This window comes from Cyprinus carpio, chromosome B2 (assembly GCF_018340385.1).
Source record: "Cyprinus carpio isolate SPL01 chromosome B2, ASM1834038v1, whole genome shotgun sequence".
Classification (NCBI taxonomy): domain Eukaryota; kingdom Metazoa; phylum Chordata; class Actinopteri; order Cypriniformes; family Cyprinidae; genus Cyprinus; species Cyprinus carpio.
The window spans coordinates 8,774,719-8,798,150 of NC_056598.1; the positions used below are offsets into that span (position 1 = coordinate 8,774,719).

General features: G+C 34.8%; 2 protein-coding genes across 2 annotated transcripts; one reads left to right on the plus strand and one right to left on the minus strand.

The window, feature by feature from the left end:
- The first annotated feature begins 273 nt into the window (after positions 1–273).
- On the plus strand, positions 274–2,502 carry gadd45aa (growth arrest and DNA-damage-inducible, alpha, a). The gene is made up of 4 exons (XM_019113222.2): positions 274–435; positions 971–1,072; positions 1,163–1,379; positions 2,054–2,502. The coding sequence occupies exons 1-4, from the start codon at positions 395–397 to the stop codon at positions 2,165–2,167; spliced, it is 474 nt and encodes a 157-aa protein (XP_018968767.1). The 5' UTR covers positions 274–394; the 3' UTR covers positions 2,168–2,502.
- Positions 2,503–4,379: 1,877 nt separating this feature from the next.
- gng12a (guanine nucleotide binding protein (G protein), gamma 12a) lies at positions 4,380–22,997 on the minus strand. The gene is made up of 3 exons (XM_019113221.2): positions 22,761–22,997; positions 6,834–6,942; positions 4,380–5,670 (listed from the first exon to the last, which is right to left on the minus strand). The coding sequence occupies exons 2-3, from the start codon at positions 6,936–6,938 to the stop codon at positions 5,545–5,547; spliced, it is 231 nt and encodes a 76-aa protein (XP_018968766.1). The 5' UTR covers positions 6,939–6,942; positions 22,761–22,997; the 3' UTR covers positions 4,380–5,544.
- Between the last annotated feature and the right edge of the window lie 435 nt (positions 22,998–23,432).

Sequence of the window (23,432 nt, forward strand, 5' to 3'; positions counted from 1 at the left end):
TATATGTTGGGTAAATCCCCTGCATCCCTTGCCCTGACATGCCACTGCAAAGTTTTCTAACAAGGTTAAAACCAACGTCACCCAACGTGACTGGCTACGCCCTGCCCCTGCCAACTTAGACGGACGAATGAGAATGGCCGACTTTTTTGAGTACAGAGTGACAGCCAATCAAAATCTTTTTCACTTATCTTGATTTGCATGTGTCCAATAAGGATTATTATGCAGATATTGCTCTCCTCACAGCTGTCTGGGAAATTAAATGTAATGTAACTTCTCGCAGCAGCGTCAGATTTACCGCTGACAGTCAGAGAAGGAAGAGCTACGAGAACACTGCTGGATTTACTCTGTTTTCAAAGAAAAGTTATTCAAGTCCGTGCTGGATTTTAGGTGCAACATGACGTTTGAAGAACTTAATGGAGATTACTCTATTGAAAGGTAAATATCACAATACACATTTTCTCCAAAAAAAACACATAAAACAATAATATAAAAATTACAAAAAAAAGAAAAAAATGCGAAAACACAAAAAAAAGTTATATTTAAAAGGAACGGTGTTTTTTCTAATATAACGAGTTATATTTTTGTTTATTGTGGAAGATGTGAAATAAAGACAGCAAACACATATACCGGGTAAAGTGTCAGCTGCACGAGCTCAGCTCACGAGGTTCGAGTCTCTCACGAGACCCTTCGCGCGCTGTGACGTGCCTATTAACAGCCGAACTTTAGCAGGTCTTTAACGTTTTGCAAAATAAGTTTTGCTTATATTTTATCTGCTTATATAAGAGGAACGCAGACAAATTACTCACCCAAACACTTAAACTATCAGTGAGTGACTTACATTACTCAAATTACTGTAATAGTTTTAACCGACGCAGTTTAAAGATGCACGAGCTGTCACCAATCAAAAACTTCAACGTTCTGGACTTTAATAATGTTTTATTATTAAATCATCCGAATTGTGTTTCTACAGGATGGATTCTGTGATTAAAGCTCTGGAGGAGGTCCTGCGCTCCGCATTACCGCAGGGATGTATTACAGTCGGGGTCTACGAGGCTGCAAAGTCACTCAATGTGTACGTTTAGAGGCTTTCAGTGTTATTGGCTTTCAATGTCATTTCAACAGGTGCAGTGAAACTAACTAAAATCTCAACGCTTCTATTTAGGGACCCTGATAACGTGGTGCTGTGCATCCTGGCCACAGACGACGATGATGTGAAGGATGTGGCGCTTCAGATTCACTTCACTCTCATTCAGGCTTTCTGCTGCGAGAATGACATCAACATCCTGCGCGTCAACAACACGCGACGCCTCGCGCACATACTCGGGGGCGCCGGCATGCACGGCAGCGAGCAGATGGATCTGCACTGCATTCTGGTCACTGTAAGTGTCAACAATAATTGTACCTGGGATTTGAATCTAAATAGGAAGCAAAAGCCAAAATAGGCCAGTACCCTGCACGTGAGCCACTTCTTTTAGTAACTTGTCAGGACATGTCCAGGTGTAACTGCCAGTGCATGACACCCAAGTGCACATCCTGCTCTGTACCCATGCAAATAGGAGTTTCTTCACTTAATGTTCCAGGTTCCTATTTTCATTTATTTTTCTCAACTGGAATCAAATAAACAGGTGCCTCAGTATTTATCATTCTAATATTCTTTCAAAAGGTTTTTATATACTTCATAGGATGCATTTAGTAAGATTTGCGTACTCTGAAAATCCCCTCAGACATTTACAGTAAATTAATGGTCCTCTTATACAGTTTGACTTCACTTTTATTCCTACTCGTGTAGAGTGACCATAGGTCCTCTTTCCTGGACATGTCGTGGCCGGGACTTCTAAATTGTTCAATTCAGAGATTCCGTCCAGGAAAAAAAAAATGTGTTTATGGTTTGTTGATATATTCAGAATTCACAAAAAAAAAAAAAATTTAAATCATATGGGTGGGTACCATTCAAAGACAAGGCTGACTAAAGGACAATGCTTAATGCTTAGAAGGAAACTCAGTAGCAAACACAAACAGAATGTAATCCCATCTCTTTTTCTGATGTTCACAGGTTCCACATGCATCCACATGGAAGAACCCAGCTTTGGGGAAAGTGAACCACTTCTGCAGAGAGAGCCGCTGTATGGATCAATGGGTGCCCATTATTAACCTTCCAGAACGATGAGCACAGCTAAAAACAAGGGAAAACATGGATAAAAATATCTAGTAAAAATGATAAAAGCTAAAAAAGGTGGTCACAAAAAGGACTGATAGTCCAGACTGCTGGAACTAGGGACTAATCTAAGGATGAACGGGAGGAGGAGCACCCTTTTGCAATCTGAGATGAATCAGCAGTTTTTGGCTTTGTTTGTGGGACTTTTTGAGGACGTCACAGGAAGCTAATTGTGAATGGAAGTGAGCACCTGAGAATCTTGTGAGATAGTTTATTGGTGGGGTGTCATAAAGCACTTCAGTTAGTAACAGGATGAAATATTTCTCAGGCAACACAATATCAGAGGTGATATTTTTCAAAGAGGCTGTCCTATTCTTTGTATTTTTGCAGTCATTTTTAATAATATTCTATTAGTACTTATTAATGTTGGAAAATAGATTATTTTAAAGGGACTTGCTTCTAAACCACTGAGATGATAACCTGTAAAAAATTTTTTTTTTTTACATAAGTTAATTGTTCTTTTGTGGTCTTTAAATTATTTATATTAAGTATTTATGTAAAAAACTTTTTATACTATTATATTCAGATGCAAAATGAATTTTGTTGTAATAAAACTATTTTTGAACACAACATGGTAGTCATGCTGGTTACTCTATTAGAGGTTTCTGGAAAAGCAGAGTGGACTAATAGAATTGACCTGACAACACCATACACCTCTCAGATCAGCAGGGTCACGCTGGACTCAGTGGCCTTCGTGACTCCCTATTACAGACCAACAAAAGCCATCCAAGCCTTTCTTTTGTCCTGCTGTAGTTAGCGTGACCATTGCATCTATTCATCAGATTCCTTTTTCAGCTGAAATGAATTGCTCAGGTTCAGTTTACTGTACGCTTGCTTGCGTCAATGTCAAACTTGCTGTCGTAAATCAAGTTGCTCTTAATTGTGCTATGTTCGTCAAACTGATACTGCTCTGTAGGTTAAAAGTCAGTGCGTAGTAAGAATGTAACACATTACACAAGACCAGCTGGAGAACGGAAATGTCTAGTGTTCAGAAAGTGCGGCCAAGATCAGATGACTGGCACATATTGGGTCAGGTTTCCAGATATCATACCAGTAAATCAGTTGTGTAACCCACTACTTCCCTATGCAAAGGTGATGAAGCAAGGTTTGAATGATGTTAGGCTGATGCAAGGTAGGTAAACTCCATTCATGTGAACAAGAAAAAAACTAGGTACTTGGTCAGAAAAAAAATAGCATATATCAAAGACAAGTTGAATGCAAAACATGGCAGTTAGGGGTTACTTAAAAATTAGCTTAAATTAATTTGTTTGTGTAAATGAACCAAATGTAATCCTGATCAAAAGTCAGCTAGTCTCTCAACTCAAATAATTAATGGATTCTGAAAGTGATAATTGTTCTGTGTAGGCAGTTTTCTGACGTCTTTAAAAAGATTATTTTTAGACAGCTGGTGCAACAAGGGCCAGGTGATATAATTGCTGTTTTGTCACAAATTACATCACAGTGCACCACTCCTAGAGCTCAGAGTAACAGCTCACGCCACATTAAATATCATTCAATAACAATCGTTTGTCACATCTTAAATCAAAAACAATTTTAAGCATCATCCAGAATATAGTATATTCTTTAAAAATATATTGTTTAAACTACCATTCAAAAGTTGTTGCTATTGTTGCTATTAAATAACTTTTATTATTATTATTCAGCAAGGATGCATTACATTGATCGTAAATGACAGTAAAGACATTTATGCAGCATTGCCATTACAGGAAAAAAATCACAGAAAAAAATAATTAATTGTAAAAAATACTTCACAAAATTATTATTATTATTATTATATATTTTTTATAAATACCTCAAACTTTTGAGCAGTAGTTTACTTGGTTTCAAACTATTCTATTTAACTCTTAAGCATTAGGGTAAAAACACTCTTTTGTTTCCTTTGTGTGTAATTTAAGGGATAATTCATTCAAAATTAAATATCTGTCATCATGTACTTGCCTTTGTATTATTACAAACCCATATGACATATTTCTTCTGTGAAACACAAATAGTGATACTTTGCAGAATGTCCAAGTTGCACTTTTACATAAAATGAAAAAAAAAAAACAGCTTTTACATATAACAAATTTTCATGAGATACACTAATATAGTACAAACTGTTTGACCGTAGATTTCGCAAGAACACATACATATGCAATGCCCCTAGTTTTACTATTTCACAATTTTAATAAAATCTTTCTTTCAAGGTACAGTACACATAGCACATGTTATGAAGGCTTGCAAAAATACAGAAATTAGAATAGAAATAAACACCAAAAAGAACAAAAGGAAACTTGTTTCTTCAAAGATATACTGAGGTCACAAGTATTTGGTTGTGAATCTCAAATACTGCATAACTTCTCTGATGTCTCCACAATAATACAGATGTTGTAGCATCAGTATATGGATGCTTGGCCCAGTAAAGGTGTGACTGTTTCACAACTGCCCTTTTTGGGAAAAAATCCATTCAATTCATAGACAAGATCAAACAACAGTGGTCTTTGTTTTACAAATGTCCTAGGCACAGGAAAAAGACATTTAAATCAGAAGGAAAAGGCACTTTAAATCTAAACAGAACAGAAAAGTTACTCAGTGTCAACAGATAAAACGTCATCTTTTCATTTGTGTATATTTGTAATAAGTGAGGACTGATTTGAACAATCTAAGGCACATAAGTTTGAAAGTGCAAGGTAATCAGTTCTCTTTTCCTATAAAGCACACCAGTAACTCGTCTCTAATGGTTTTTTGCGCATAGTGGTAGTGCCTATAATTGAGAACAAAACAGTATTTGTGTGATTTACTCTGTTTTATTTACCCAGCATCCACTTAAACAGTGATTGCAGAAGTCACATTAGACTCATAATCCAAAGCAAAACATGGATCTTTAAATTCCATTTATTTCAGTAAGTCTCCTTGCTATAACATTATTCATATGTACTGCTAGAGGAATATATAACACAGGTTAAGTGAGACTTAATCAGTTAATGTAGTTGCAAGCTCCTTGTATCATAATGTGATGTGCTACTTCCCTATTTCAAACAAAATGTAACTAAAGACATCATTTGGTGGAAAGAGGAACTTAAGGCCATTTTAAAACATCTAAATGGCTTGATTTATAGGATCATTTCAGTTTGGCCCAAACAACCAAACAGGAGACAAGTGATGCTGGTAAAGATGAGATTCGATTCTAATCAATATTCATTAGTACTGATTGGAGTTTATTTACAGTAATAAATACTGTAAGAACTAAATACAGTTAAGACATGGCACAAAGTTAAACTAAGAAGTAAGAGCCGAACTTGAGGCAAAGTTGAGTAGAAGTAATTACACTACAATATAGTGCAGGGCTTTTTGTCCTTGAAGGGGTTTTCTGAGGCAGGGATGCCCATGAGCAGGGGGTCGTATTTGGCATTTTCTCCACAGTAACGCATGAGGTCAGCTGAGGCCTTGGATACCTGGATGAGACAAGCCAGAATGTGAAAAATGTTCTTGCATGTTTTTGTTTTATTTGTTTAACCCTTGAATGCATGGTTTATTCAATCACAAAGAAACAATATCTTATGGTTTCTTTTTATTTCCAAACAACAATATACACTATACTGTTCAAACATTTAGGGTCATAAAGGTTTTTAACCTTTCCAAAAGAAGTCTTTCTCACTCACCGAGGCTGCATTTATTTGATAAAAAAAAAAAAAAAAAAAACAATACAGTAAATCAGTAAAATTAACAAAAATTTTTAAAGAAATTGACACAGGTACAGAGGAAATGATTACAGAACTATCTGAATTACCAGTGATTAAACTTTGTGCTGCTCAATGTTTTTATGGAAATAATGATACATTTTTTTACGGATAAATAATACTTTGATAAATAGAAAGTTCAAAAGAGCAGCAATTATTTAAAACTGAAATATTTTCACATTATGATTTTTCATTTTGATAAATTTTAAGTATGTATGTATATATATATATATATATATATATATATATATATGTATATATATGTATATACATATATATATGTATATATATATGTATATGTATGTATATATATATATATATATATATATGTATGTATATATATATATATATATATATATATATATATATATATATATATATATATATATATATATATATATATATATATATATATGTATATATGTATATATATATATATATATATATATATATATATATATATATATATATATATATATATATAAATAATTTATTAAAAAAAAATCATACTGACCCCAAACTTAGGGTAGCATAACCGTTACCATTTTCCCCCCAAAATTATGTAGCCTTCATATCACTGCCACTACATCATAGTCATATACACTCACATGTCCTTAATGTGTCTATATTAAGCTCAGATCAGTGAGGCCTACGAGCAAAAAGAAATATAAAACCTGTGCTAAATAAAAGAAAACAAGTTGCCAAAAAGACTGAACCCAAGATTTGGTGATAATATAGCATAAGATATTTAAAAGAAAGTTTGATTGGGAGGTATAATTATCTATTTATTTTGTTATAAACTTAAAATACACAATCACATATAAAGATAACTAGAGGAAAGAAAGATATTTTAAAGATGCAAGGAAAAGAAAATGTACCTTTATCCTCTCAATACTGGCCTCGACTCTCAGTTGCTGTACCATCCTCTTAGCATGTGCCAGGTTGTTTGAGCCCACCATTTTAGAGGACATTTTTGAAACCATATAACTGCAAAAAATGAAACAAAACATACATAAAACAGTTATAAACCTACAGACATCATCAACAATCACATCACAACAACATAGCATTAGAACACATCTGATGCAGTGGCAAAAGATTATGACACTGCATTGACAAATCCTACCTGACACTAACTTGAAGGTTATGTGCAATAGTTACTGACATACACTCAAATTATTTTAATTCTTCACAGATAAAATGGCGAAACCTTCTCAGGAACTGAAGTAATGCTGGAATTGAAGTGCAGTGCTTGTACTGTAGAAAACAACTAATATGACAGTCCTGTTTAAGCAGGGATGGGTCATGATGGTCAAAATGTTTAGATGTTTTTCTTTTTATTTATTTCTTTTTATGTTTCTTCTTCTTCTTTTTAAAATTATGTTTAATTTGAAATGCAAGAACATGTCCTATGCCATAAGAAACATATATCTCTAATCAGGGTCCGGTGAACCCAAACCAACGTAATTATAGCAAATTCAAAAGTTCCTGTAATGTATTATCCATTTCCTGCATTCTCTGAACTGGAATACCTCATGAATACCACAATGAGTTAGTAAACACCATCTATTGTGACTCAAAAATACTGTAACAAAAGAGACAACAACTTTATTCTACTGACTTATGGGTAAAGGAAGAGGAAATATTGCAGCATTTTTTTTTCCTCTGGTGGTTTTTTAGGTTACAAAATATTTTTTCACACGGGACATGTCCTACTTTACCTGGCTTGAGGAAGTTTGGCAGTGGCATAGTGTCACACACTTACAAAACCAGTACAGTGTTACAGTGCTCTTTATGTGAAAAGATTACATAATCACACAAATGCCCTTCCATAATATCCAGACAACAGTCGACGGACAGTCTGCACTACAAATATCCAGTGTAAGCTATTCAAGTTATAGCTAAACAAAAAAAATATATATAAAATGTAAGAAGTTGTAAGACAGAAGTGCAATCGCATTTTAACATGCAAATATTACGATGATAATAGATTTTGAAAGCTGAAAATTCTATGAATGTACACTGCAGTTCAAAAGTTTAGGGTCAGTGAGACGACTTAATGTTTTTAAAAGAAGTCTCTTCTGTTCACCAAGGCTGCATTTATTTGATTAATAAAAAATGGCCACATGATCCTTCAGAAATCATTCTAACTTTCTGATTTGGTGAAACATTTATTAGTATTATCAGTGTTGAAAACAATTGTGCTGCTTAAGATCTTTGTGGAAACCATAACATAACCATAACACACTTTTTCAGGATTCTTTGATGAATAGAAAGTTCTAAAGAACAGCATTTATTAGAAACATAATTACTTTGTAACATATAAATATCTTTACTGTTACTTTTGATTAAAGTTAATTAGTTACATAATTATAAATGCTTTTCCAGAAAATCCAGACCTCAGTCGACAGACAGACAGACTGACAGACAACTGTCCAGTTTAATCTATTTAAGTTCAGTTATATCAAAGAAACAGATTTTAAAAAGCATATTTAATGAGAAATGAGTTTTCCAAACATCATTGGTTCTTCCCATTACTGTTTATGGCATGAAATACATTTGGCCATTTCATTTAAATAAAACACCGGAACATTAAGGCTAAATATAGTAACAGAACATACAAAGTACACTGGATGCCATCATTTACAGTACACACTGCTTGAATTTTATGACCATGACCGATTTTTTTTAAAGATAGGAAGACAGTCTTTAAAGATAAGGGTGTATGTCTATGCCTCAAACAAAGTAAATGTGCTGATGACCTTATGTTCTGCATACGGATGTGTAGATGTGTGTAGGGGAGGGACACAAAACATGTCCCTGTCTCAGTGTTACCCTATTAGCCCTGAGGTCACCAACTGCTGCCCCTAGACATGTTCATTCAGCAGATGTTATCAGGTCCTGCCACTCGCCTAGTCACATGATCTCACACAGTGTGACCAGCACGCCCTGATCAACCGGCAGTAGTAATGCAACTCATTCTCACTCAGACTGCTCAGCACATTTAGACTTGCATCACCTGAAGGCAGCAAAAGAATAGCGTTAAAGTTTTAAGTAAGCTCAGGTTTTAAGCATTAAAGGCATTGGCAATAAAAGACAGTTCAATATGCAGAAAGTGTAAGATAGTCAAGAACACGAATTAGATGTTTAGGGCAGTGCTTCTCAGCCAGGAGGTTATATGATGCATTAGAGGAATAGTTCACCCAAAAATTTTCTGACAATTTATTAACTCTCAGGCCAGCTACTATGTAAGAAATTTAGCATTACCTTGCTTTCCCTACAACGGTTCCTCTACAGTAAATGGGTGCCGTCAGAATGAGAATTTAAACAACTGATAAAAACATCAAAATAATCCACAAGTAACCCCATGGACTCCAGTCCATCATTTAATGTCCTGTGAAGAAAAAATCTGCTTGCTTGTAAGAAACAAATCCATCATTAAGATGTTTTTAGCTTCAAACGAGTCCTCCATCCATAATATGTCTGACTGAGGAGAGAAATATGCACAGATCAGTTTACAAGTGAAAAAGTTAAAAACAGTTCTCAACATATAATTTGGTGAATTTTGAGAGGACAACAATGGATGGATTTTAAAATCACCTTGATGGATCTGTCTTACAAACATGCCCCTTTTTGCTTCACAAGACAACTGACGGACTGAAGTGTGTGTGCACTTGGATTATTGGATTATTGTGATGTTTTTATTAGCTGTTTGAACTCCCATTCTAATGATCCCACTGTGAAATGGTCATTTCATGATGAATGACTGACAGGTTCAGAGGCGTAAAGATTACTGGTCTAATATCTGATAACCATCTCTCTTTCTCCAGGGTTTTTTAACAACTTTATGGAAATGTTATTATAGGTCAGAGGCCATTTCTACAGAAAGTGGTCTGTTAACCCCCAGGGTCCAGTTCTATAGAAACAGCTCTCAAAACCACTTCACATTTGGCAGTGCATGCAGCTCTCTGACAAACAGATGTATTGCCCAACAGTTATTCTATGGAAAGCATCAGCCTAGACATTTTTATCATGAAAAGGGTGTGTCAAGAGCTATCAAAACTAAACTACAAAACTACTCTACGGAATGAACATACGATCTAATAAACATGCAGTACAACAGAATTCGGTATGTCCAGAACGAGTCATAATAGTCTTGTGCGGTTAGAGAAAACATTGCCTAAACATTGATATTCTACACTGTAAAAAAATAAAATAAAAAAATTAAATTACAGTAAAATATCTTAATTGAAATAAAGTGCAAAAACATTTTACAGAAATTTTCATTAAAGGTTTTATAGGGGGGAAAAATATTTTACAGATTCTTCCTTGTTTCAATTATGACATTTTACTTTAATTTTACTGTGTTTGTTTGGCAGCCATAGCTGCCAGTCGTTTGACCATTTTTTAAGGGGTGTTTTTTTTTCTTTTCTTTTTTACAGTGTACACAATCCCCCCTTCATTTAAGATATGGATACACAGAGTAAAATTTTGGCCAATAATAAGCTGAGTTATTTTTATGTTATGGCCAGTAATTGATAAATGACTTATTAAGAATCTGTACTATTTTGTCTAAATACATTACCAAGTTTGGGTCAGTAAGATTTTTAAATGTTTATGAAAGAAGCCACATACTCAGCAAAGCTGCATTTATTTGATATTTTACTATTTTAGAGAAAACCACACAAATACATTTTTTCAGAATTCTTTGATGAATAGAAAGTTCAAAAGAAAAGCATTTATTTGGAATATAAATCTTTTGTAACTTTATATGATTTTACTCTCAGTTTTGCTAAATTTAATGAGTCCTTTCCGATAAAAAAGTATTAATTTATTAAAAATTTAATCTGCCATTTTAAACACTGCAAGTGAATTTAGACATCAAAACATCATAATGTACAGTGTGTAAAATGGATATTTATTATGAGACTGGCTAAGGCTAAGTATTATATTAAAATATTACATTATATTTTTTAAATTAGCAATTAAATATCCCACATTGACAGAAACTAATAAATTAATAAATTAATATTGTTGATATGATACTAATGGATTGTGCTTTCCTAGTTAAAGCCATCATATTAAATAAAGTATCTCTTCTTACTAGGAGTTTTATGAAACTCTTAAACCATTAAAAGCACTGTAGCACAATGTGGCAAGTTTGCTTTATATTTAACAACTGTAATCTGATTTGCAACCAACAGTGTGAAGTATAAAGGTGATATCATGCACTTGGCCAAGCATCATGCCGTATTAATGGCCAAGTCAAAAATAGCCACTGTGCAGTGACTTCCAGCAGATGAGAATATGTGAACAAGTCCACAAAAACGAGCCAATCCACACTGAACAACACAGGGCCAGGGCTACAATAATGGGCCATTATCAGTCAATGCCTGGGGCCTAAACAAACACCAGTTCTCTGAGATAATCTCTCATGTACGTCAGCATGCGTGCAGCCTGATAACCAAGAGCTGTGGGTCGAGGTTTCACAAGTTTCACTATAACTTTGTCTTGAGTAGATGAACCAGCATAAAGGTAGTGCTCAAAGTCAGGCAACCCTGGAAAAATTCTAGGGATGGGAACAGTCTAAAGCGAAAGAATTGTATTTTTGTTCTTAATTGTAGTTTAATTACAGAGAAAAAAATAGAGTGAGAGAGAGGATGCAGCTGTGAACGGGAGGTTGTGCGTGTATCTATGGGCAAGATGCCAGATTTGCTGGTGCAACAGAGGTGCAATAAAACTCCCATCCATTGTGTTCTCTGCCTGCCACCCTCCTCTTAATGCTCCCATTCATCTCAGCAGCTGAGAAATGCACAACTATTCAACTTCGAACAACAAACTCACCCCAGCAGAGCTCTGCGTTTAGGCTACAACTCTAAAACAAAGCAGTCTTTATGAAGCCCCAGTCACTAGCAGCTCCACTGTGTATGAGTACATCAGATTATATATCGCTATCCGAGGCCAAAGGTCTGCGCTTGGCTCCTCCTAGTTAATATGCTGGATGGCTCAATAACAGTGAAAACACAGTAACATCACACAGCAGTGACTGGGTTTGGGCTTTTACAGGGAGGGTCTTTGTGTCGAGGGGCTCAACTATGGGAAAAGCCAGCAAGACAAGAAAACAAGCAAATGTAGAATGAGAGAACGATAACTTGCTGTGAGTTTATGGAAAATAAACTATCCTTAAAAAGATCACTCAAAAAAAGTACAAGTACACACCTTTGTGTCTTTCCAAATCTGTATGACTTTCTGTTTTCTGTTTAACACAAAAGAAGATTTTTCAAGGATGTGTGAGGTTTTCTTTTCAGTTTTGTTGGGTTTCACAAAAGAAATAATGTCTTACTGATTTGGAACAACATGAAGTTGAGTAAATAATGCAACATGAATTGTAAGTTTTGGATGAATTATCCCTATAATGAAAATAACTAAATGACAGTTTAAGAGATAGTTAAAATAACGAGAGGGCATAAATTCATTCATTGATACAAGATGCAAATAGATCCTTACATTTTTGGACCACCATGTTGGGCTAGCCCTTGTAATTAGTTGCCAGGGTGTTGCTTTGCAGTTACTAAGTTATTATATTAGAGTTGCTACTGTATGCAGTTGCAAGGGTTTTCTGGGTGGTAGTAAAGCAGTTGTTTGCCCCTCCCAAGTTTATGATATTCTGGTCATAATATATAGTTGTGCTCATAAATTTACATGCCCCTTGCAGAATATGCAAAATGTTAATTTTAACAAAATATAAGGGATCATGAAAATTGCATTTTATAGTTTATTTAATACTGTCCTGAATAAGCTATTTCACATAACAGATGTTTATATATTCTCCACAAGACAAAAAAATAACGGAATTTAAAAAAATGACCCCGTTCAAAAGTTTACATACCCTTGCATCTTAATACTGTGTGTCATTTCGTGGATGATTCACGACTGTCTTTCTGTTCTGTGATAGTTGTTCATGAATCCTGCGTTGGTCCTGAGAAGTTCAGCTGCCGGCTGTTCTTCAGAAAAATTCTCCAGCTCCTGCACATTCTTTGATTTTTTTACATTTTCCACATATTTGAACCCTTTCCAACAGTGACTGTATGATTTTGAGATCCATCTTTTCACATGGAGGACAACAGGGGGACTTATACATAACCATTATAGAAAGTAAAAATATTTACTGATGTGCAAAAAGGAAGCACAATGCATTAAGAGCTGGGGGGGGGGGGGGTGTAAAACTTTTTGAATTGGATGTTCAGGGTAAACTGTACTTATTTTGTCTTCTGGGGAACATTTAAAGGGGTCATATGATGCAATTTCAAGTTTTCCTTTGTCTTTGGAGTGTTACAAGCTGTTTGTGCATAGATAAGATCCCTAAAGTTGCAAGACTAAAGTCTCAAACCCAAAGAGATATTCTTTATAAAAGTTATAAACATAAACTTTTGAATGGGGTAATTTTATATGAATTCAGTTATTATTTTGTCTTGTGGAGTATATCTAAGCATCTGTTATGTGAAATAGCTTATTCAAAACAGTACTAATAAAAATAACATGCAACTTTTCATGATCCCTCTTATTAGTTAAGATTATTAACATATTTGCATATTCTGCAAGTGGTATGCATAATCTTATGAGCAAAACTGTATTACTCTATTCCAGGATCCCATTCTAACAAAAAATACTAGACAGCCAACAGCTCCTACAATTAAACATTTAGGTAGCCAAATGACTACATTTGAATAGAAACATTTATTACAACAAATCTCTGATATGAATGTGCATCTTTAATTACAAACAAGAGTTCCTAGTTCATTTAAATTCAGAAATAACTGGGGAAAAAAATATATGGTTCAGTTAAGAATCCGCTGTGAACTCAGTTAACAGCTTTGAACAATTTGTGATTATGATTCAAACTGGCTTGTGAATCATTCTGACAGACTTTTTAAAAAAGGAACTGGTTTATAAGTGTAATTCATTCACAAATTGTACATTAGGTCTTAAGCAGTTTTCAATGAAGCATGCAAAAAAAATAGAACACACTCTAAAGACATAATTAACGCTGCCTCACAAGATGAAATCTGACTAAACTAAAATGTGAATAAACACAAATTTTTCTTTTTAAGAATTTAAACAGGAATGGTATAAATTACTGTTGCACTGGAGATCATTACTTACATAATTACAGTCTGGATTCCTTCTCTGGTCTCTCATTCAGTGTATGCATATGGGATTTTCTGCACATCTGAAGCATTATCATCATCTGAAGCATTATTGTGCTGGATGAGTTACAAACCAAAGTTTAATATTTTGGGTTGTGGTACTGTATGTTCCAATCCCATCAAGCACCATTAATGAGCAACGCTTCAGTCACAACAATGTTCTTGGGACTCTGCAGATGGCTGAGAGGCATAGTTTTAGGACAGGGTTGTGTATGAAATGTCACATATTTTCATGAAGAAGGAGAACAAGAGAACACATGGGAATGAAGAGGAACATCAATGTTCTATACGCAAGATAAAGCAGCTTAGGAACAAACGAAACAAGCTAAGACTTGAAATGAGAAACAAACTGAGACCTAAAGAGTCTGACGTGCAAGATATGATTTGCAAGTATTTGCATAAACCATTCATATTCACTAAAGTATACGTGAACCTATAGCAACGAGTACACTAACATTCAACTTTGTACAGCAATCTGATGATAATATATTCTAAATAAAAAATCTGTGTCTCAAATGACTCTTATACAACAAACAATGCACGCTTTGGTTTAAAAGAAAACCTGTCAATCCAGCCTTCCTTCACAAACTTGAAAGAATTCCACATATGAACACCTCCAGAGTTTCTGCATGTCACATGAACCGATGTGTCATCATGGGATCAAAGATCCTTTCCACGAACTCATCAGCACATGATAACACCCAAATGATATTTGTCAACCGGCTCCACAGCATACGGAATAAAGCCTACAGGAGAATGTGTTAGGTTTGGGCATACAGCCACTCATAATATGAGGAAAAACCACTGCGTGACAGGACCTCATAAACACTATTGTTCAACACACACACACACACACGCACAAAAAAACACGTTCATCACAAAGTACACATATTACAAACTCCACCCCAGAAATACTATAGACTAAACCTTGATGATTACATTTTATGGAAATTTGAGCTGTTTTTAAATGCAAAACTCACAATACTAAAGTGTTGCTATGCAGTTTCTAAGGTGTTCTAGGTGCTTTTAAGCATGTTGCTATGTGGTTTAAAGGGTGTTCTGAATGGTTGTTCAGGGACCCCAGCGAGGTATTAAGTTGCAATTTGGAGATATAAATATGCAGTTACTTGAAATAAAGCTGCAGTTGCAAAACAAAGTTGTTGTTTTTTTTTTTGTTGTTTGTTTTTTGTTTTTACAGAGTTTGTTTAATACATTACCACTAAGTGTGCCACAACATAAGTGAAATTACTGTGAAACTTTGTGGGCAAAAATTTACAGGGACCACTAGACCTGATGTGAAATCTACGGGGCATATTTTGCCCTCACGCAAAATTCCAGATCTTATGGAATTGTAAATGACATTTGCCTGTAAAAATAAAAAGTATAAGTAATACCAGTAGTGATGCTTGCCTCATTAACCACAAGCTTAGCACTAGTAAAGCAGTGATCTTGCAGAAAGAATACACTGGCTAATGCAAATGTATTTTCAAAACTGCACACTTTTCATTATTTCTAAATATATAAAACCACATATATAACACATAACCAAGATCTGTGTATGATATTTGTGCACTGACTGGCTGAAGACAGTGACCTTAAGACAGTGGCTCATTGTCACAAAATCATAAGCATTTCCTGGAAGATATTTTAAACCAAAACATCATTAATGACACAAACTGTTCCAGATGCACACTGTTTAATCCACAATGAACTTGACCTGACCGGCAAAACAGAGTACTTGGAAAAGGTAATGTCAGGTATTTGTGCTTTGTTTCTTAAGAATTTATTTAATAAAACAATTAATAAATTGCTGTGAATAAATAAATAAACAAATAAATTAATTACTGTGAATAAATACATACATACATACATACATACATTTGACCATTATGTGATTTGAACATGAAACCTGATCTGATGTCAGATATGCGCCTGTTGCATCACAAGGTTACTACAATTTTGTCCCCGATAGAGGGAGAAAGTGACCCAAAACACACATTGGTTACAGGTGAGTAGAGTAAGTCAAGGACAAATGCACATAAAGCATGTGACTCGGGAGGAGAAAAACACAAAGAAAGAGACTTCAGAGAAAGCACCTAGTGAAAGGAAAACTAAAGCACTGACAAGAATGACAAGCACGACAAGAAAACAACCAATGGCACATAATAGGCTTTACTTTGGAATGCCCACAGAGAAAATTTGTTTATATCTGTTATGTTCAATTACCAATAAAAGCTCTCTTGCATTTTGCTAGAGGGATAAATGGCAAAAAGCCCCACAACGTCTTTTAACTACTGAATTAAAGGAGTTCCCATAAACACTTACAGAGCTATGTTTTAATTGTCAATGTCTTCATCAAAATAAAAGTCTTTCAGATTGTGTGCAAGTCAGATGTTGATTCAGTAACCGCTCTTTTCTGGAATCAGTCCAGAAGGATTCAGACTGACTCAGAAGAGTAATTTGTTCAGGAATCAGACTAAACTGTTTGTGTCCGATTCACTAAAAAAAAAAAAAAAAAAAAACACGAGAGTCACGAATTCATGAATTGGAAACTTGTTCACATTGTATGTTTGTTTTTGTATACAGCATGTGAGTACAATTCAAAAGAAGAATTTTTCTTGCCATTGTATAAAACATATTCAGCTCTGTGGAGGAGTATCTGATCTTCATCAGACGTAGTGTTTGTCCAACATAAAAAAACATGGCACTCCCAGAAAAAAAAAAAAAAAAAAGCTATTCTTGTCTATTACAGGCTATCTTTTCATCCTTGTTCCTGGTTGATCATTTCTAACATTAAGTCCAGTTGGGGCTATTGGCTCAAAAAGCTAGAAGAGAAAGTGAGTTGGTTGTCTGAATATAGAGAGCACTTGTATAGCTTCATGCCACCTGCACACTTCATTCTCCTTAAACAAGAACAGTGGACAAAACACTTTGGGGCCCTACGACCACCCTGAGAATGAGCTTCTCCCACACAGAACCTCTCTCACAAAACTCCCTTCACAAGTCCCCCAAAAGCCAACCTCAGGTCTTTGAGGAAGCTTCCCAAACTTCTCATAATCCCTGCTTTGTTCCCCCTGACAGTGAACTTCCCCTTGGACTCTCACAGAGCTTTGTTTCGTCATCACACAGTGTCTCAACCACCTGAGGCTGCTCACTGCAATGAACACTTTCTCAGTTTACAGCATGAGACACCTTGCTGGATCAATGACTTCCATTCATTCAGTTACCCTATGGGAGCCGTTTCCTTGAATCTTGCCCATCTTTACTCTCAGGAAGAACCCATGCTCTCGCTGCCTTCCCAACTGGAAGGTAATTTTGGTAAACTCCTATGCTGAAGCGGAAGTTATGTCCAAATTAGGTAGCTGTGTGTTTGATTCCCAGAGGAAACACATACTGGCAAAATATTAATTTTGTATGTTAATATTGTATGTTGTTTTAGAAATAAAAAGCATCTGGCAAATGCATACATTTAAATACTGAAAGGTCATGGCAAAAACTGCATTGATAATCTAAAAACAGTTATCTTATCTCTCTTGACTCTTATGAGCCCCTTGGTTTTAGTGAATCAAAAACCTACAGTACAACCAGTGCAGTTTGATTCCCAATTCCTTTGGTGAATCAAAACATACCATGCACTGGGTTCAACATTGCCGAATTAGCAAACAAATGACTGTTATGAGTTGGCCGTTGTACCTAACTGGTTGTTCATTTAATATAGCCTAGTTAACATTTGCAAGATACATGTTACACTTGTTAGAAAGATGGTATAAATATAAATGTAGAACTAAATAGCTTTATTTGCCATGAATATAGTTGTTCAATGTTGAATTAAGGACAATTTGCTCACACTTTATTTTAAGGTCCAATTCTCACTATAAACCAACTATCAACTTTTGCTTAAAAAAAACCTCCTTATTTGCTGCTTATTAATAAGGTAAGGTAGCTGATAAATATAGGTATGAGTAGAATTAAGGGATCTAAAATATGGTCATGCATGAGCATTAATTTATGCTTTATGGGTGTGTGTATTGGGGATGTGACGAGATCTCGGGATCCGATGTGTCTCGCGAGATCCAACTGGTCTAGCGAGAACGTGACATATCCTCGCAAAACAATTTGCAGAGTTTACATTAGAGCTGCAAGATTAATCGTTTAAATATGACGATCTCAATTCAAACACCCACGCGAACTTATTCCTGAATGACAATGATTCAGCTATGTCTATCATGACTTTCACATCGTTTTCTAATCTTTTTTTTTCTTTAGAATCATGATCTCCAATTTATAGGCCTGTATATTATTATTAAAACATTATTCTCAATTTATCCAGAATCTTGCAGCTCTAGGTGTTTATTGCTGCATATAATTCATTAAAATAGAAGTTTAATTTCATAAAGTACAAGCTGATTTCAAAATGCATATACATTTTTTAATAAAAATCACGTCTCGTCTCGTTCTCGTGAACCCAGTCTTGTGTCTCGTCTCGTTTCGTGGGACATATGTGTCTCGTCACACCCCTAGTGTGTATGCATATACATTTATAAGAAAAGTTATTTTAAAAACACCCTTTCACATTGTTTTAAATTGGAATTGCATTTCATAAAAAAGTATGAATTAATGGAACTATTAAGGAACCAGAATCATAAGGAAGAATCGGAACAAGAATCATTAAGTTCTTTATGATTCCCATCCCTAGAAAGGAAAGAGACGCCTCAATGTCAGCACCTTCTTAGAACTCTCACAAATAATTGGGAAATATACCAATGTTGTAATTGCTGTTAAATTCTTTAAATGTAATAAATGCAGTGACAGCATTTTTATGCTATTATAAAAAGATAAACGATGTCACTACCAAATAAAGCAGCACATCAAAAAGGATACGACCAGGTTATAAAGTAACAAAACCATAATCTTGTGTTATATCTGGCACATCTGTTTCAAGGTCTCCATTTATGGTAATGTCATGCTATATTGATTTGCGAAAAAAAAAAAAAAGGTCTTCTAAGGTAATTTTGGGCAAGATTCTAACAGCTGTAGTTAATGAACAGATAGGATACCTCAGAGTTGCTCAGCATTAATCACTCTTAATGCTGGTGTCAGACAGCAAGGAAATGTAAACTTTGTCCAACTGGTCTTGGTCAAGCTAAAAAGGGGACGTATCATTCTGACCATCTGTCAGTGTTAATGGATGTTTATGATGTGTCTCGCCATGGGTCTGACCCCTACCAAACTTTACAATGGAAAATTATGTCAAAAGGCAGCATGGTTTGTTCATTTTTTTTTTTCTTTTTCAACTGTGGCCTTGATTTCATCCACAAAATTATAAATGCAGAATCAAGTGTGAGCCACTTACACCACCTTTTGGAGATAAATGGTAGTGCAGGGATTTAGCAGCCAAAACAACATCGTTGTGGCCACAGTCCAGCATTACAACATTAAAAATCACTACCAGACACATATTACCAGTAGATGGCATCCTAGCATGTTGAGTTTGAACCTAGCTATAACTGACACATAGTCTGAAGCTTTCAGTGTTAACAGTACACATATTCCAATAGAAAAAAAACACTGTTTGTAATAACTTATAATTACTGTTAAAAATAATAACTTAATCAATAATAATAATTTTATTATTATAAGGTAACACTTTATTTTAATGTGACTTTGTTACACGTTTCACGTACTATTGTAATAACAATAAATTATGCATAATTACACGCAACTTACTCTAAACCAAACCCTCATCTTAACCCTAACCATACAGTAAGTGCATGTAGTTAATTAATATTACTCAGTACTTAAATGTATAATTACAATGTAACAATAACACCTTAAAATAAAGTGCAACCAATTATTATTGTTACTCAACAAAATTATATACTATTACATAAAATATATAAAAACAATTATACAAAAAATATACTAATATAATAGATTACTACTACTACTTAATAATAACAATAACAATAATAATATAACAATACCATAATACTAATAAAACAACTTAACAAATAACAATAAATAATAATAAATAAAATAGTTTTAGATGAAGTACAGCATGTCACACTACAGGTCCCAGTTGTCATTAATGAGGCATGGAATAAGCCTTGCTCAAAATTTGTGACAAAATTACAACTGAAACTACTACGACTTTAAACTAAACAGATCTTTCATGCACATACTACAGATTTAATTATCAGCTCCTTACTCACAGACTGATTTGAACTGTTATGGAAGGAATTTGAGGCTGAAACAAACACGCCTAACAGTGGAAGCACATGACGATTTTGACAAGGGTGATACAATAAATCCATTCAACAGATTGGGATGGAGATGAATGACTGGCAGACATAAGGTAGAGTCCACAAATTCTCAAAAACCTCATGGCCATCATTTCACCTATAATATGCACTGTATATCATATTTACTGCAGTAACGCATTACCAAAATGATTAACCGAGCAGGTCAGGGAAAAACCAAAGAGAAAGAGAAGAAATAATTGTAGATGCTTGGATAACAATTTTCACATTTGACATGAGAACTAGGAAACCACTGACTAAAATCACACATGATCTTGTAATTCTATTACTGCTTAACTTTAATCTTCCAAAGTACAGTCTTTTGGTTAAGTGCAGTTCTGAAGTCATGCGGCAGCTCTTTAAATCTGTTTCTAATGGTATCAGAGGATAAAAGTGACTGCATGAGGCTGCTCTTGGCAAAGACATTTTTTTATGTGAAATTACAGGAGTGAGAAGGTGGTTTATGACAAAAGTTAAAGTCAAACCCACATTGCCTGTGTGTGTGTGCTAACTACTAGGTCATGGCTCGAACCTTTTTAAATGCACCAAATTAAAAAAAAAAAAGTCTGATCACTGCATTATAGCCAGTATGCAGAGACCATGTGCCAGTGTTAGTATTATTTATGTCTTATTAATCAATAATAATAATTTATATAATAATTATTTTATTTTTATATTTTCAGTTGATTTTTTATTTTAATTTTAGTAATATAAGTGCTTTGCCAATGTATCTAGCTTGAGTAGTTGTGACATATATTGTGGAGCCTGGTGCAATATAACAAATCGTAATGCGGCTTCTGAGGAAACAAAAATGGTGCAACACTTAGTTTCACAATCAAATCGAGAAAGGGTATGAAGTATTGCATCAATTATGAACACTGGCTAAATGTTACAATTCCTTGTGAGGACAGCCATCTTATTTTATTAAAGTCTTATATAAAGTCTAATAGAGTAGCAAGAGTGCATACACTGTGTATCATAACCAAAAACAAACAGAAGAAAAAGAAACTATGCTGAAACTACACATAGTTTTCAGAGTAAGCAGTACATTTAAATTTCCTTGAGTAACAGGAAAACACCGGTGTTTGCAGCTTTTAAATTCTACAACGTTATATTGCAGCCAAACGTTTACAAACAATACAAAAGGTCTACTGTATAAAATGTCGCACAAACAGCTGGCATTATTCAAATATTAGATATTTCTTAAGTTGAAGCAGCACTATGTGAGTACAGGTTTGGTTTTGGCATAGCTCTGTTTCCAGTCACATCCTCTAACAGACAGAATATAAACAGAGGACACATTTGGACAGTTCTGTGGTTAATCACTGCAACACTACAAGCCACCACTTTCTCAAAAGGAAGCATCGGATTTATGTGTCTGTATTTTTTTATTATTATTATTATTTAAACATAACTGAATATGATTTAAACTGTGTTATTTGTATGTATGGAAGTTCAGGGACATTTTCAGGGCCATGTGTCAGCTTTCCAAGAAGATCAGACTAGATTCAAGACACTCTCCTACCCATGAAGACAACATGGATGTGGCTACCAAGCCGGTAACATCAGATTGTTTTGTTGCCCATAAAACTAATACTTGAGAGGATGGTCTTTGAACAGTTTGATGAAAGAGAAATGAAGGGCTCCTCAATGGGCTCACATGCAAACTAATGAGTGCGGATCATTAACAGTGTAGTCATGCATGCAAACCCCTTCAGAGGGGCAAAACTAGGGGTTTAAAACATTATATACAAGTCTGGACTCTACGTTTCATGTGCAGTACATCCCCTATAGGTATCACTGACTACAAAAGGAAATTCAATCGTCTTGTCTCTACTTGTAGTTTGATCTGAGGCAGTCTCACAGAAACCGAGAAAGACTTCAAATGATTTCTGGTATATGTTAGTGTATTTTCATCTTAAACAACCCAGCCAGAGTCATTTTGGCCTACTTATTATAATGATTTAAATTCAGGAATCTCCCTCGCATTCCAAAGGGTGAATAATAGGCAGTCATTTTAACTTTAATTTTTTAGTTCATGAGTTAGATGTATAGCCACCTACTGATGTACAGTTTAATATTTCACACTGACTAACCTGTTGAATCGTTAAAGTTTGTTATCCGCTTCACAACTTGTTATAAACTTAAAGGATTACTAGGCGACAACTTTCTCTTTTCGACATACAAACGTACCTAGGCCACAAAAAGAAGCAGTAGAGTTTCTACATCTTGTGTTATTTGTGAAATACAAATAAATTAAAACCGTAAAACTCACTCGCCGTCGACAGAATAGTCTTACCTTTAATCAATCTTTCAAGTGTGATCTGCTGATAAATCAGTGAAGAAACGGACAATACGCCCCAAAACTTGTTTTACGTGAACTTCAAAAGATCCGCGTGTAAATTTGATCTAAATAGACCTACTATTTTAAAGTTAATTGCATTCTTTAACACTATTGTAATGTATTCTTGTTACTTTGTGAATGATAGCGTTTGTAACACTTCCACCTACGCTGACCAATCACGGTCGGCGCACGACATGACGTCACCGTCGACCTTTCGAAGCCTTCGAACTGTGGAGACAGACGCCGCTGATTGTTTTCCTCCGAATTCTCCTAAATTCGCGCGCCCTCTTTCTGTGATTCTGGGAACAATCAATCCCTCGCCTTGACAAAATAGCAAGGAATGTTGGTTTATTGACCATGTTATTTTAGTACTGTCAGGAATTTGTCGTTGTGATGATTATTGTCTCTTTACATTACGACAGTGACAGTCAAAAGTATTAGATTTGTGTTACACTGATTCTGCCAGTGTTACATTGCTATTTTTAAAATAGCAAAATTATGACATCATCAGTCCATTTGTCCTCAGATTGTAGATTTCCTCAAATGTATTTCTTTTATATGGTGTTTATTTTTGTCAATACAGTGACAAAATTATTTAAATTCAGTCTTTTCCCCAATGGTCCTCTT

Bases quoted from the DNA above. Each gene is read 5' to 3' on its own strand.
- gadd45aa (XM_019113222.2), top strand. From the start codon at position 395: ATGACGTTTGAAGAACTTAATGGAGATTACTCTATTGAAAG. The intron at 436-970 runs GTAAATATCACA...GTGTTTCTACAG, and splicing joins GGAGATTACTCTATTGAAAG to GATGGATTCTGTGATTAAAG. The intron at 1,073-1,162 runs GTACGTTTAGAG...GCTTCTATTTAG, and splicing joins GCTGCAAAGTCACTCAATGT to GGACCCTGATAACGTGGTGC.
- gng12a (XM_019113221.2), bottom strand. From the start codon at position 6,938: ATGGTTTCAAAAATGTCCTCTAAAATGGTGGGCTCAAACAACCTGGCA. The intron at 5,671-6,833 runs GTACATTTTCTT...TGTCTCATCCAG, and splicing joins CCAGTATTGAGAGGATAAAG to GTATCCAAGGCCTCAGCTGA.